Consider the following 15,899-nt stretch of genomic DNA (forward strand, 5'->3'; position numbering starts at 1 on the left):
CCGGCGTCGCTTCACGCAGAGTCTTCGCGGCGGGCGGGGCTGCGGCGGGGCGGGGAGTCTCCAACGGCTCCCGCGGCGGTTCGAACTCGGCGCAGCTGGGGTCCGTTGGTTTCCCTCGTGGTGTGTTGGAGGTTCCACGCTTGGGGTCCGGGAGAGGGTCAGAGGTTTCCGAACGCAGCGGAGAGCGCGGCGTGCGCCGTCGTCGGTGGGTCTCTCTCACAACTATGACTTGGGTGGTGAGCGACTGCCCCTGGAGGGTGGAAACCGGCCTACCTGAAGGAGTTTTGTTCCTTTCCCTGTCGGTACGCTCGGATGCGTTTCGTCTGGTCCTCGCCCTCGCTGCGCACGCTGCTCTGCAGGGTTGTATTTTAGTTGACGAAAAATCGGAAAGGAAGCTGTCATGTTTTCCTCCACTTCTTCCAGATGAACGAAGGGCCAATTCTGTCAAATTGAGCGTTCTTGATACAGGACAATACTATATAAAGCCATGACCTCCTTCCAAAATGAGGAATACTTTTCGACTACAGCCCATCTTTTTACATACAGGGAGTATAATGAACACTTGTTTTTCGGTGTGATGCGTGTGCGTGTGTATACCTACAAAAGCATTGTTACTAGGGCCAGAAGAAGGCAGGGTCTGTTGGTAGCATGATGTGCTTTTCCACGTATGTACAGGCAATGAAGCTAGACTTCATAACTACTGTCAGTTGAAGGGAGGAGGAATCTTTATTTATTTAATTAATTAATTTATTTTTAAAAAAGAAATGGCCGCCCCGCACGGCAGGCGGGTATCGCTGACAGGTATCCAACCTGCGCCCCCTGCAGTGGAAGCGCAGAGTCTTAATCACTGGACTGCCGGGGAAGTCCCAGGAATCTTTATTTAAAGATAATAAATGGCCTACTAGGAAAATAAAAATATGTTTGCATTGCAAACGTTTTCACTGATACCTCAGAAGGGTTAGAGAATTCTTACATGAAAATATACAGAAGATGTTGGACATAAACCTGATTTAGTTGAAACAATGTCGAATGGCTTTTTAGAATTTGCCTAAATTTTCGTAACCCTTTTTTCTTTCACCATCCTATAGGGAACTAGAGATGTTGAAAAGAAAGCAGAATGGGAACCTGAACCATTGACTTGTGTTTGGGAGAGTCTTCTCATTTAAGCAGAAGCAAATTTGTGGAAACAAAAGAGGAAAGAGGATAGAAACATTTTCTCTACTAAGATTCCATAGCATCTCATTTAATTTCCTGCCAGTTTCTTCCAATAAGGTGAGAGTTTTCTTTTTAACCTTCCTCCCTACATCTGAGAAATTTTGAGTGTGGAATGAATTTGTCATATTATTTTAGCTAGATGAGGGGAAGGAAGGGCAGTTTAGTAATCATCATTTATTCACTGAAAATATTGAGTTTCACTAAGTGCCTTAGAGTCCTGATTATAATACACAAGACTCCTAACCTTTTGGAGCTTGAGATGTGGTCAGAATTCTAGAAGGGTGATGAAAGAGATGCTACAATGACAAAGGTAAATAGGATCTGAAAGAAGAATGTAATTTTAAGATTATGCAAGAAGATGTATAGGAGTAGTAGAGATTATAAAGCCTTCATCTTAATTGTATTGTTAATAATAATTCATGATAATTATGTATATTAATTAACAGTAAAATGCGGTACTTTATCATGATTTTTTATGTGCAAAGCTACTTAGTAGAGAATTTCACAACCCTTGAGATACCCATCAGTTGAAGAAACAAAAGCTTTTCTTCATATATTTCTGTGAGTTAACCTGCTAAATGTCATTTTGATCTCTGTGGTTGTGATTTGAATGTGAGTGTGTGGTTTTAAATTTTATAACCATGGCGAATGGGAGAAGGGGATAAGCTTTCTGTGGTAATAAATTACCTTTGAGGCCTTCCCTGGTGGCACAGTGGTTAAGAATCCGCCTGCCAATGCAGGGGACACAGGTTCGAGCCCTGGTCCGGGAAGATCCCACATGCCACGGAGCAGCTAAGCCCGTGTGCCACAGCTACTGAGCCTGCGCGCCACAACTACTGAGCCCGTGAGCCACAACTACTGAGTCCATGTGCCACAACTACTAAAGCCCGTGAGCCTAGAGCCCATGCTCCGCCACAAGAGAAGCCACTGCAATGAGAAGCCCGCGCACCGCAATGAAGAGTAGCCTCCGCTCGCCGCAACTAGAGAAAGCCCATGCAGCAACAAAGACCCAACACAGCCAGAAAAAAAAAAATTTGAATGACTGTAATGATACCAGTTTTGTCAGATGTTCACAGCTGTAACATGAGTATGTAAGTTTGAACACTTCATATTGAAATTAGTCTATAATAAATAAGAAAACTACAGTGTGACATAATTAAAAGATCTTTGGATCCTGATGACCTAGGTTCAAATATTTGTTCCACCATTTACAATTTGTGTGACCCTGAGCAAGTTATTTGTCTCATTCTTAGTTTCTTCATCTTTAACATGGAATAAAAACACTTAGTTTACACAATTGTTAGAAGATTAAAGATGCTTAGAAAAGGGGAACTTTAATAACTAGTCCCTGGCTATAATGAAAAATTGATTCACTGAAATTCTGTTGAACTTTCCATTATAGCTTAACACGCTGAGAAATCCATTGTTGCTAGGTGTTTTGTTTCGTTTTGCTTTGTTTTAAATTAACCATGAAAGATTTCACAACATTTGAAATAGAAAAATAATGAGTTAAATTTTATTAGTGTGAGAGTATTTTGACTGACACCACAGATTCTTTCAGGCAAGGTATAAGAAATTCATTTCTTTTTTTAGGAAATGGAATCTAGTTCCTCAGACTACTATAATAAAGACAATGAAGAAGAAAGTTTGCTGGCAAATGTTGCTTCCTTAAGACATGAACTGAAGATAACAGAATGGAGTTTGCAGAGTTTAGGGGAAGAGTTATCTAGGTGAGTGAGTAAAATTATGTGTACAATTCTGAGTAGGACTTTAATTTATGAATGTAAAATGTGTGAATATCATTATTATACGATGTGTTTCTAATGTGTCCAGAATAGAGAATAATGTTCTATAACTTTTAAAAAAATAATTTGAATATAACTTTCAGTTTAGGAAAAAGAACTATTAGAGAAGCATTTACATATTAAGACTTTTAATATATTAGGACTCAGTCCCTGGTGGCACAGTGGTTAAGACTTCGCCTGCCAATGCAGGAGACACGGGTTTGGGCCCTGGTCCGGGAAGATCCCACATGCCATGGAGTAACTAAGCCCATGCGCCACAAATGTTGAGCCTGCGCTCTAGAGCCAACGAGCCACAACTACTGAGCCCGTGTGCCACAACTACCGAAGCCCTCACGCCTAGAGCCTGTGCTCCACAACAAGAGAAGCCACTGCAATGAGAAGCCCATGCACCGCAACAAAGAGTAGCCCCCGCTCACCACAACTAGAGAAAGAACGTGCACAGCAACGAAGACCCAACACAGCCAAAAATAAAAATAAATAAATAAATAAAATTTTAAAAATATATTAGGACTCAGAGTATAAAATATATGTGTAGGCTTAATTAATCTTTTATTATTATGACTGTTTTTTGAATCTTAAGTAATCCTAGCATTGAGGCTCCAGAAACATAGATTGCTAGTTTAAAATTAATTATGGTTTATTTAAAAATTCAGTTGAAGTGCCTTAAGTTCATTTCTGGAATCTGATTTTCAGCAATGTTTCAGGTGCTTTTCTTTCTGTTTTCTTATTTAATGTATAGAAATTTAGAGTGAATACTTAAAGTACCTAAGAACTAAAATGTATTTTTTCTTTTTTTTCTAGTGTTAGTCCAAGTGAAAATTCTCATTATGCCTCTAGTCTCTCAAGGTCTGAAAGGCTTGTTGTGGAAGATCTTTCTCAGCCTAGCCAGCTTGGACTTTTGAATTACTCACCTTATAAAAAAGTTTGTAAAATGCCCAATAGTGGTACTGATTTTCAAAAAAAGCCAAGAGATAAGGTTATTATTTTTAGACCTGCCTACTTAAAAGTAGTTTTAGTTTTAGACTTGTCTACTTAAAATACTTTTTCTTTGAGTTTTTTCTTCAAATACCTTATTCATGTTTTCCATAGTTTTTAGTACTCCAGACTCTTTGAATTTAAATATAATGGTTCTTGTTCTGTCCTAACAAGAGAGTAGTTATTTTGGTGTATTACTCTATTTTAAAACTTCTATATTTATTACCTTTTTGCAATTAAATATCTTGTTTTCTCAAGTAAATTGTACCCCCTTGATTTTAGTACTGTACCATGTATGTAATAGGTAATCATGGCTTATTAAGTGGTTAAAGTGTTCTTACTGTTTAGCCTGGATCAGGTGCTCCATTCATTATCTCTAAATTTTGTGGACGATGTTAGACATCTTTCCTGGTCTTGAACTCACTCTCTCTTCCTCTTTTTTATTTGGCCGTATTATCTATCTCCCTGTGTATACTCCTCTTCCTTACTCAACCCTTTTATCTCCTTTTCCACCCTCTTCCTCCTATTTTTTATTACCCCATTGGCAGCATGCGTATATACATATGGTTGCATATGTACATCATACTCTTTCTTGATAAAAATTTCCTCTTCCCACTTCAGAAAGCCAGCAATTGAGAGATTTTCTTTTTGTAAGGAAGCTGCTTGATGAAGCTATCTGAGCCTACATTTTAGAAAATGAATTCAAATTCCATGTCTACAAAGATTATGTAATTTTGGGAAATTTGATCTCTACCCTAATTCAAATTGCTGATTGTTTTTATTATATATATGCCTTCATTGAAATCATTGTGTTTTACCCTAAGCAGAATCACAAGTTACATGACAAATCAGAGGGGGAAAAATATTGGTAATACCTGTTAAAGATAAAGGACTAATCTCTTTGATATGTAAAAAGCTCCTAGAAATAAGGAAAAATCATCAACCCAATGGGAAATATGGGCAAAAGACATGAATGGAAAAGGAAATTAAAACAAATAAAAAGATGTTCAATCTCAGTCATAATAAGAGAAATTCACTACCAGATTATTAAACATCCAGATATTTGACACTATTTTGTTGGTGATATTAGGGGGAAATAGGCATTCTCATACATTACTGGTAGAAATGCAAAGTGATACAACCTCAGTGGACAGGCATTTGGTAACATTTACCAAAACCACAATGCGTTTACCCTTAACTTGGAAATCCCATTTCTGGAAAAGTACCTGCATAAGTACAAAACAAGGCACTGTTTGTCATAACAGAAGACTAGAAGTATCTCATTTGTCTAGTTGGTTGAATAAGCATGCAATAGAAACTGCAGCTAAGGGGGTTTAAAAAAAAAAAAAGAATAGGAGTTTCTCACTGAATTGATTGTGGAGAGATTGCCAGGATATGTTGTTCAAGTGAAAAATGCAAGGTGCAGAACAACATACATACTCTTCTGGTTTTGTATTAGGAGCTATTGGGGGCGGGGTGGGTAATTCGTATTGCTTGTATATGCGTATGGAAACACTAGAAGACTAGGTTTAAGATCCTAACTTAATTAATGACTCTCCTACATAAGGAATTTCCTATTTTTTGCTGATTGATGTTATACAAAAATTTATAAACAAGAAACTTGTAAAAATGGTTACCTATCTACTAAAGATGGGAATGATACTTCTGTATGTACTTTTTAAAAATATATAATTCTGACTGAATTGCATAAATATATTATTCAAAAAAATAAAATTAAATCATGTTTTGAAAACCTCAACTCCCATGAAAGTTAAAATAATTTATTGTAAAATATACATTCAAAAGAGTATAATAGAAATATACAAACGGTTAAATAATAATTTATGCATTTTGTTTGTGGACATTTTCATTTCTTATCATTTTTATGTCTTTAATGTTCAGGTGCAAAAGTGTAAAATTTTCTATCAGATTTATACCCAGGAGTAATATTGTTGAGTCTTAGCATGTTCAGCTTTACTGGATAATACCAAGAACTTTTCCAAAGTGTACCACTCTTTTCCAGGCTGAACTTATTTATGTACATGTTCACCAGCAGTGGAGGAAAGAGTGCTGATTGTCTCATATCCTCACCAACACTGACTTGAGTATCTTAACCCATTTTTCTGAGCTACTTAGTCATTTTATTGATAATTGTTCATTATTTCCTTTAATTACATGTAATGCTTAATGAAATAATTCAAAATAAATTGTTCTTTTTCATTTTTCAGATGTCTTTTTCATCTTCTACCCCTGTGGATCAGGAAATCAAAAGTCTTCGAGAGAAACTTAATAAACTTAGGCAACAGAATGCTTGTTTGGTCTCACAGAATCATTCTTTAATGACTAAAATAGAATCTGTCCACTTTCAATTGACACAGTCAAGAGCAAAAGTATGTTTCTTGAAGTGGTGACTATGCCAACAGAAAATAATTGTAATCATCTTAAGATTTATAATTGGAAAAATATTCCTTGTATTGCCTTAATGTGTTATGTATAATAATTTTTATTATGATATAGTATCAACATGTTATAGAATCAGTTTTATGTGAATTTAATATCTGAAAATTATTTAGGGGAACTTGTATAGCCTATGCATTTAGATAAGTCAGAACTTCTTAAAATCTTAAGATTATCAATTTGTGTGGTTTTACTTCGTGTACAAAGGAAATATATAGCTTACTTATCTTCCTTTTTGAAATAATACATTCTCATTGCTAAAAACTTCAAAAATAGAAAAAAGAAAAGGGAGAAAGATAACCCAGTTTCCACCATCTAGAAACTGCTTTTATTGGTTTATTATGTAGTTAAATATTACATGTTTGAATAGTTTTTTTTTCTTGGAATTGTTTTATACTTCTTACATAGTCTAAGCAGTTTTGGATGCATTTATGTAGCTTTTCCAATAATTTTTTTTTAATGTGACTTCTTTTTTAAAATATTTATTTATTTTATTTATTTATTTTCCTTATTTTTTTTTTGGCTGCATCAGGTCTTAGTTGTGGCACACGGGATCTTTGTTGAGGCATGTGGTATCTTTTCATTATGGTACACAGTCTGCTCGGGTTTCTGTCTAGTTGTGGCGCTTGGGCTTCTCTCTAGTTATGGCACGCGGGGCTCCAGGGTGCATGGGCTCTGTAGTTTGTGGCACACGGGCTCTCTCGTTGAGGCGCACGAGCTCAGTAGTTGTGGCGCATGGGCTTAGTTGCCCTGCGGCATGTGGGATCTTAGTTCCCCAGCCAGGGATCGAACCCGTGTCCCCTGCGTTGGAAGGCAAATTCTTTACCACTGTACCACCAGGGAAGTCCCCAACAATCATTTTTTATGGTAGCATTATGTTTCCTTATGTGAGTATACCATAATCTAATTAATAACTTCCCTGTTTAAGTGGTTTCCTATATTTTTCTATATGATTGGTATACAAAAAATTAGAAGAAACCAAAATGTCCAATAACAGAGACATGGTAAAGTAAATTATGATATATCCATATAATGGATTGCTACTAAGCTTTTTTTTTTAAGGTAAATGCAAAGTTGTTTGACTTTTATAGAACTTTGTAAGGTTTAAATGATATATGTAGAGGCACTTAGAATAGTATCTGCACAGTCAACACTCAAAAACTTACCTAAAATATTTAGTGGTAGAAAAACATTACAGAGCAAAACACATACACATACATGCACACACACAATAATCTGTTTTGTTTTTTATAAAATGAGCACGTGTCTGTGTGTGTATCTATATAGATATACATATGACATATATCAATATAAGGACAGAAGGACTGCTCCACAATATTGTTGATAACTTTGGAAACGATTGGAGGGTCATAGTGAAACTTTCACTATTTACTTTTCAGATGTATTGTTTTAAGTAGTAGAGTTATGGGAGGTCTTTATTTTTCTTTCATACTTTTCAAACAAAACAAAGTACTATTGAGCCTAAGGAGAAAAACTGCTGCAGTGAACATAAAACTTTTTTGGTGTTTGGGATTATTTCTAGGATAGATTTCCAGAGTGGTCAAATCACAGGGAAATAATTTTTGCAGGCATTTATTGCACTCTGTCTACATTCAGTATTCTTTTTTCTTTTTTAAACATATCTATATTTTTAAATATCTTTGAGGGAAAAATATTTTGTTTTTCTTGATTTCTTATGAAGTTTACCTTTTCAGTGTGTTTGTCATTTAGATTTCTTTTGATGTGTCTGTTTACCTTTTCTGTTTATTAATTGTATTTTAATTTTTTAATCAACTATAGATTCTTTTTAAAGTCATAGAAGCTTAATTATTTAAAGTCTAAGAGATGTTAAAAGAGTTTTACTAATAATTACTGAACTATTAGCATTTTGTTCCTTTCTTTGAGCATGTAAATACACCAGTGTTTATTCTAGGCAGTAAGACAGATATTTGTGTTTTACTTCCCATCTCAGCATTTTCTAAATTGCCTAATAAAATATTTTTTAGGGAGGCTGCCTTTTCCAGGGCAGGTCTCAGCTTTGTTGTTGCATATGTGCCACTATTGGAAAACTTTTGCTGAAATTCCCCATTGTACCGATCAACATATTCATAATTTACCTTTTAGCAGTGTCTGTACAGTAGTTACACTTCTGGAGACTGGCATCTTGTTCTCTCTGAGCTTATTGCCCTTCAGACCTGCTGCCCAGCTGCTCTCCTGGGACTTCTCTTTGATGTTCTTCTAGGTTGGGTCTATTGTTTCCTTGATCCCATGTCATTTTTCTTGGTTTACTCTTTCTTTAGTTGGAGCATGTTTTCTAGTAGCTTCCTTGTCTGTCTGAAATGTCTTAAGTTCTCCCCCACACTTGATTGAATTCTGGGTTGAAAATTATTTTACCTCAGAATGTTTAGGACATTGCTTTCTTGTCTTCTATCCTCCAGTTTGTTTCTGAAGCGTCTGATGCCATTGTGAATTACTTGTCCTAGTGTGTAATATATTTTTTCATTTGTTTTTCCATTTATGTTTTTAGGAATAGACCTCTGCTATTTATTGTGCTGGGTACATGAAGACCCTTTTAGGCTGAAATCTTATGTCCTTTGGTCCCTGAAATTTTTCTTATGTAATCTTTGATAATTCTCTTCACTCTGTTTTCTTTCTTCTATCTTTCCTAACCTGGATTGGTACTCTAAATCTTTCAAGTTTTTTCCTGGTATTTTCCATCTCTGTCTTCCCGTGATACTTTTTCTGTGATTTCCTCAACATTGTCATCCTATTGAATCTTTTATTTTTGGCTTTCATAATTTTTCATTTTCCGGAGCTTTTTCATGTTCTCTGATTGTTTTATATTTAATAACATCCTGATGCAGTATCTTCTCATAGCTCTCTGAAGATTTAATGATTCTGTGTGTTTGTGTGTGTGTATATGTTTGCCTGGCTGCTGCCAGTTGCTTTTTTCTTTTGTTTTGACCTCTGACTTTTGTGATAGAAGCTTTCAGATATTGGTGTTTTGGCTATTTGTATTTAAGGGAAGGCACTTAAATGCTCTTTGGAAGCTCTCTGTGTAAAGTTGAAGTTTGTTGTCCATTGGGCTTCATTTGTTGGTGATGGTTGAGAAGATGGCTCTTTTGTAGGGAGACATCTCCCTTCCCCCATCCAACATCCATATGTGAGGTCTTTTTCTTTGTAGCTCTTGAGTTTCTCCAGCAAAGAATCCTTTGATTTCTTACCTATGGGGTAGCCCCAAATGAGGTGGGGTAGGAAGCTAGAAGCTGACTGTTCCTTATTAATCTCTTTGTTTTTACCTCTTCCTCATCCCTGCTCACCATTCCATGTAATGTCTCAAGAGTCTCAAACCTTTCCTGTTCAATTCTCCAGATAATAATAATAACTTTCTATCTCTTCTTGGTAGGCCATCGTGTGACTCTTGGTGTTCTGAGAATAGGAAAAGGAGGGACTTATCAACAGAGTTAGAACTATATCCCAAGTTTTCTATCCTGGACCTCATCCATGCCCTGTACTATTATCTCATGCTTCCTTTTTTGGGGGATAATTAGTTCTCTTACTGGTATTCTTTTCCAGACACCATTTAGGTTGTGGATTTCTACCATCCTACACTCTTCATATTCCAAGTTGTAGGATTACTATGCTTTTCTGTATTTTCTAGGTTTTCTGTAGTAAGCATGTATTCTAAAATTAGGTTTTAAATAATAACAAGGTTCAGTAAGTATTTTTATGTGATTTTAAATGATTTGGTCTTTGAAATTTAATTTTCTAATGTATGTGAAATTTATTTTTTTAGATAAATTTATCTTTAAATTAGTCTGTAGAGGTTCTCTTTTTTTCCCCAAATAACTAACCAGTTATCTTGGGATGTTAAGTTGAGGGTAACGGCAGGAACTTACATGCTGAGACTGGCTTGTGATGATGACATGCCCACATAAATTGATAGATAAGATGAGCTTCACAATTGAACAATGACTGGGGAGTTCTACTGAACCCCTGTCAGATGGTAAAAGAAACTAAGGACAAAGTCGATTAATTTATTTTGTGAAGAAAGTGCTCTAAAAGTTTTTTGTTTTAGGTTTCTGTGCTTGAATCTGCTCAACAACAGGCAGCCAATGTACCAATCTTAGAAGAACAGATTATAAATTTGGAAGCAGAAGTTTCAGCCCAAGATAAAGTTTTGAGGTAAAACTTACAGCTTTAAAATATTTATTTTCTACCTTTACTTTTTGACGTATCTTGTTAAAATTTGTCCCCCACCCCAATAAATCCATATTGGTGTATAGACTGTCTTAGTTAGAACTTGTTGATTCTGTTTTCAGTCCATCATAACTCCTCTTGGCTGCAGGATACCTGCAGTATATAGGGGCTAAAAAAGACTAAATCTAAGCTGAGATGCTTATTTATGTGTTTTCATTAATATGAACTAGTTCGTTTGTTGCCCTACATAGTAATATGTACTCAGTACTTCAATGGGAGTTCAAGAAATAAAATACAAGGAATCAGGCACTTTATAATTTATCTTACTCTTCTGCTATGAATAAAATGAGAAATATATGCATACTAAATAGCATATTGCTCCATTTTAGTGATTCTCAAAAGAGTAGTTCTGGCACCAGCAGTAAGAGCATCATCTGGGAACTTGTAAGAAATGCAGATCTCAGTTCCTGTCTCAGACTTACGGAGTCACAAACTCTGGGAGGTGGGACCCAGCAATCTGTGTTTTAACAAGTCCTGCAGATGATTCTGATGCACACTAAAGTCATCTCTCATGACCATCAGAATTTCATAATTTTCTTTGTAATATATATGTTAAGTTTATTCCTAGGTATTTTATATTTTTGGTTGTTGTGAATTTGTTCTTGTTCTGTTCATTGATAGTATATAGGAAGGCTACTGCTTTTTGTATAATACTATAATTATTTTGTAATTGGACTATTTGTCATACCTTTAATTAATTCTAATTTTTATTTTGATTCTCCTGGGATTTTCCAGGTAGCTAATGATATTATCAGCAAAAAAAAGAATTTCGTTTTTCCTTTCCAAAATTTATACTTACTACTTTTTCATTTTAGCTTTTTGCAACTGTCAGAAAAATCAGTGGATATAGTGGTGATAACAGTCATACTTATCTAGCTTCTGAAATGTATCTGATCATTAAATAGGATATAATCTTTTATTTCAGATATATTTATCATCTGATAGAAGTATCCTTTTATTCCTTATGAAAACTAATAGTTCACAAGTGATGAATATGCCTTTTCTCTTTCTCTTGTTAAATATATGTTTCTCTTAACTCAGTGATTTAAACTAATAGAATTCCTGATGTTGAACTGTTATTGCCTACCTGAAATAATCTCTTCAACAGCCTTTAAAAGTATCTTTGTTTTATAGAGAGGCAGAAGATAAATTAGAGCAGAGTCAGAAAATGGTGACTGAAAAGGAACAGAGTTTGCAGAAGTCCCAAGAGGAATGTATAAAGCTGAAGGTAGACTTACTTGAACAAAGTAAACAAGGAAAGAGGTATGTGTTTTTAAAACAAATAATTGTTTTCTTAGGGGAGAAACAAAGAATATAGTATCTGTTTAAAATTCTACTTAGTTTTTGAAGTGAAAAAATTTCAGAAATTTGGCAGTAGAAAATTTAATGTTCTTTTCTGTCCATTAATTTTTTTAAATTTTTGATTAAAAATTTCACGTGTGGACTTTATGGTATTGGCATTTTGAATTGGGATTAATTCCTTAAAGCCTGATAATGATTATCAATGAAATGATACTTATTTCTGAAATTAAATAAAATTCATGAGAAAGTGTGGTTGGGTCTCCCTTTAGGAATACATAAGTAATGTAAAAATATCTATTTTGTATAAATCATATCTTAAGATAAAGTTTTCTAGTTAGCTTTGACCATATAACCATTAACTTTGAATGTTAACTTTTAAACTAATAAAGATGAAAAATTTTTTGGTTTAATGAGATTTTACAATATAATAATGTAATTATAGCAGCTTTTACACAGGGTAAAATCATAATTTGCATTTTTATCTTCTCTGGCAACAAAAATATGTTTTAAAAATTTATACTATGATATAAATAATGTTATGAAGGAAGTGTTTTTTGAAAAGTTGTCATACATAGATAAATATTTGTTTGCGTGTGTATTTAAACTTCTAAAAACTGCTCAAATCCCATCTATGTCATTTTTTCATTAAAATGAGTTTGGAAGAACATTTTCTCAGCAGTATTTGGTTAGTATAGTTCAGGTTACAATATATATTTAGTAGGCAATATTACTTAGTGGAAATGTTTAGATTTTGGAGTCAAACAGCCAGCTTTTACCTCTAAGTGACTTCGTTACCTTGGGGAAACTATTTAACCTTCTTGAACCTCAGTTTGTTCATCTATTAAGTCAAGATGATATTGTCTTGATGTGAGGAATAAATGTAAAAAGAAATGTAAGGTGCTTTGTAAATAATAAACACTAACAAATGTAGCTATTGCAAATGTAAACTGTGTGATTAAATATTCTGAAATTCAGACTTTACTTACTCAGATGAGCTTTTTATACATGATAATTTAAAATAACAAGATAATAATACATGAAGACAAGCCTTACAGTGTAGCTAAAAAAAAGTACAGAGAAAGAGTGACTAGTTCTCTCTGTAGAACTTATACAAGAGATGATTTTTAGGGTAGGGTATTGACTACGCTGTCATAAGGTGAATAAGTAAGGATGGACACGTTCTGGACAGCATGTGCAAAGTCATAGAAGTATAAAAGAACATCATTTCTGAAGAACACTAGGAGTTTTGTGTACTTATAAATGGGCAGGTGTAGTAGGATTTGAGGAAAAAGACAGACTTGGTCCAGACTGTAAATAGCTTTGTGTTTTATGCCAAAAGATTTGTGTTTTAACCTGGAGAGGATAAATAGGCAATTGAGATTTTTAGGTAGAGATGTGACATGAAGACGCTTGGAACTTTTTGAAGAGCTAGAATGAAGATTGGCATTCTGAAAATGAAAGATCAAAACCTTTGCAAAGACTTTTTTTTGGTGATGATTAATCATAATGGATTAAAAAGCCAGTATAAAGGCGGAGGTTGTTAAGCTTTATGCTGTTTATAAGAGACATACTTAAAACATAAGGACACAGGATAAACAACAAAGTCCTACCGTATAGGATAGGACAGGGAACTATATTCAATATTCTGTAATAAACCATAATGGTAAAGAATATGAAAAAAAAATATATATGTATAACTGAGTCACTTTGCTGTACAGCAGAAATTAAACACAATGTTGTAAAAAAGAAAAGAAAAAGAAAACCACATAAGGACACAGAAAAGATGAACTCAAAAGGATGAAAAGAAATGTTTCAGGCAAATAGTCACCAAAACAAAGTAGTAATAGCTATATTAATATCACACAGAATAGTTCTAAGTGCAACAAGCATTACTAGAGTTAAAAAGAACTCATATATATAATGTTTAGGTAGCACTTAAGCAGGAAGCTATAAAGATTCTAAACTTCTATTTATCTAATAATTTAGTCCCAAAATACTTAAAGAAAACAAAATTTCAATGAACAAATCTGTAATCATACAGGGAACACTTTTACACATTTACTAGAATTGTGAGATTAAGAAACAAAAAAGTAAGAAGCTGAAGAGTTGAGTGATTAATAATCTTGATCTAATGGATGTATGTATGGAACCCTGTAGCCAACAATTTGAGAATTCACATTCTTTCAGGCACTCATAGAACATTTATAATTTGTTACCTCACTCTGCCAGAAAGCATGAATTTTGACAAAGATAAAAATATTTGTGTCATACATATCACCTTCTCAGACCACAGTATAATTAAGTTATATATAACAACCCCGCACCCCCACCCCCAAATCATGTATGTTTGAAGATTTAAAATCATCCTTCTTGCTACTCATGGACCATTGAAGAAATTATGAAAATTAGAAGACTTAGAACTGAGTGATATAAAAAATATTGCAGTTTGTGGGCTGCAGCCAAAGATATTCTCAGAAGAAAATTTTTAGTCTCCTTTGCATGTATTAAAATTAGTATGTGAGGGACTTCCCTGGTGACACAGTGGTTAAGAATCCACCTGCCAATGCAGGGGACCCGGGTTCGAGCCCTGGTCCGGGAGAATCCCACATGCCGCGGAGCGGCTGGGCCCGTGGGCCACAACTACTGAGCCTGCACTCTAGAGCCCGCAAGCCACAACTACTGAGCCCACGTGCCACAACTACTGAAGCCCGCACACCTAGAGCCTGTGCTCTGCAGCAAGAGAAGCCACCACAATGAGAAGCCTGCTCGCCGCAACTAGAGAAAACCTGCGCACAGCAACAGAGACCCAACGCAGCCAAAGATAAATAAATAAAAATAAATAAATTTATTAAAAAAATAATAAAATTAGTATGTGAATGAGCTAAAACATTCAATTTATGTAGTCAGGAAAAGGACATAAAAGAAAGCTTGATCAAAAGAAAAATAGAAGTAATTAAATAATAAAGATAAGGGTGAAATAGAAAACAAAGAAACAATAGAGAATCCCCCAAACCTAAATCTGGTTCTTTTCACAGTGACCAAGGGAATGGGCATCAGACAAGATTAATCTAAGAGAAAAGGCATAAAAACCAATATTGGAATTGAAAAGGAACTCGTAAGTTACAGATTTAGCTATGATTTAAGAAATAAGACCAAGTACTATGAACCATTTTAGGATAATACATTTGAAAACTTAGACTAAATAAATGATTTCCCAACAAAATTAAGTTTAACAAAACTAACTTCAGCATAAATTGAAAACCTTGGGGATTTCCCTGGTGGTCCAGTGGCTAAGACTCTGCACTCCCTGGTAGTCCAGTGGCTAAGACTCTGCGCTCCCAATGCAGGGGGCCCGGGTTCGATCCCTGGTCAGGGAACTAGATACCACATGCTGCAACTAAGAGTTCGCATGCCCCAACTAAAGATCCCACATGCCACAACTAAAGACCCCCGCATGCCGCAACTAAAGATTCCACATGTGGCAACAAAGATCCCGCGTGCCACAACTAAGACCCGGTGCAGCCAAATAAATAATTAAATAAATGAATGTTTTAAGTAAATAAATTGAAAACCTTAATAGTTGTTTAGCCATTAAAGCTATTCAATCAATCAATAGAAATTTCCCCACAAAAAAATAAAATAATCAAAACGATGATGACGAAAGGAACAGTCCCATTATGGCACATGGTGGCTAAAATGAAAAAGACTCACAGTATCAAGTTTTGAATTTGTAGAGCAACTGGAATTCAAATATATTTATAGTAGGAGTATAAATTGGTAGAACCACTTTGGAAAACTATTTGTCAGTATCTACTAAATCTAAACGTAAGTCACCCTATGATCCAGCATCCACTCCAACAGAAATGAAGACCTGTATCTATCAAA

At 34.9% G+C, this 15,899-nt stretch overlaps 1 protein-coding gene across 5 annotated transcripts in view; it reads left to right on the top strand.

Moving 5' to 3' along the window:
• The first annotated feature begins 57 nt into the window (after positions 1–57).
• The window catches only part of CCDC18 (coiled-coil domain containing 18), a 133,084-nt gene continuing 117,242 nt past the window's right edge, over positions 58–15,899 (top strand). For 3 of the 5 annotated variants that reach the window (XM_059926458.1, XM_059926451.1, XM_059926427.1), the window contains exons 1-8: positions 58–205; positions 1,089–1,272; positions 1,956–2,306; positions 2,809–2,945; positions 3,822–3,996; positions 6,224–6,385; positions 10,531–10,637; positions 11,847–11,975. In XM_059926458.1, the coding sequence (XP_059782441.1) occupies positions 2,812–2,945; positions 3,822–3,996; positions 6,224–6,385; positions 10,531–10,637; positions 11,847–11,975 (707 nt within the window). In that variant the 5' untranslated portion in view covers positions 58–205; positions 1,089–1,272; positions 1,956–2,306; positions 2,809–2,811. The remainder of the gene's footprint in view (positions 206–1,088; positions 1,273–1,955; positions 2,307–2,808; positions 2,946–3,821; positions 3,997–6,223; positions 6,386–10,530; positions 10,638–11,846; positions 11,976–15,899) is intronic. The other 2 variants (XM_059926445.1, XM_059926435.1) reach the window with 2 other exon arrangements.

This window comes from Balaenoptera ricei, chromosome 1, assembly GCF_028023285.1.
Source record: "Balaenoptera ricei isolate mBalRic1 chromosome 1, mBalRic1.hap2, whole genome shotgun sequence".
Taxonomy (NCBI): Eukaryota; Metazoa; Chordata; class Mammalia; order Artiodactyla; family Balaenopteridae; genus Balaenoptera; species Balaenoptera ricei.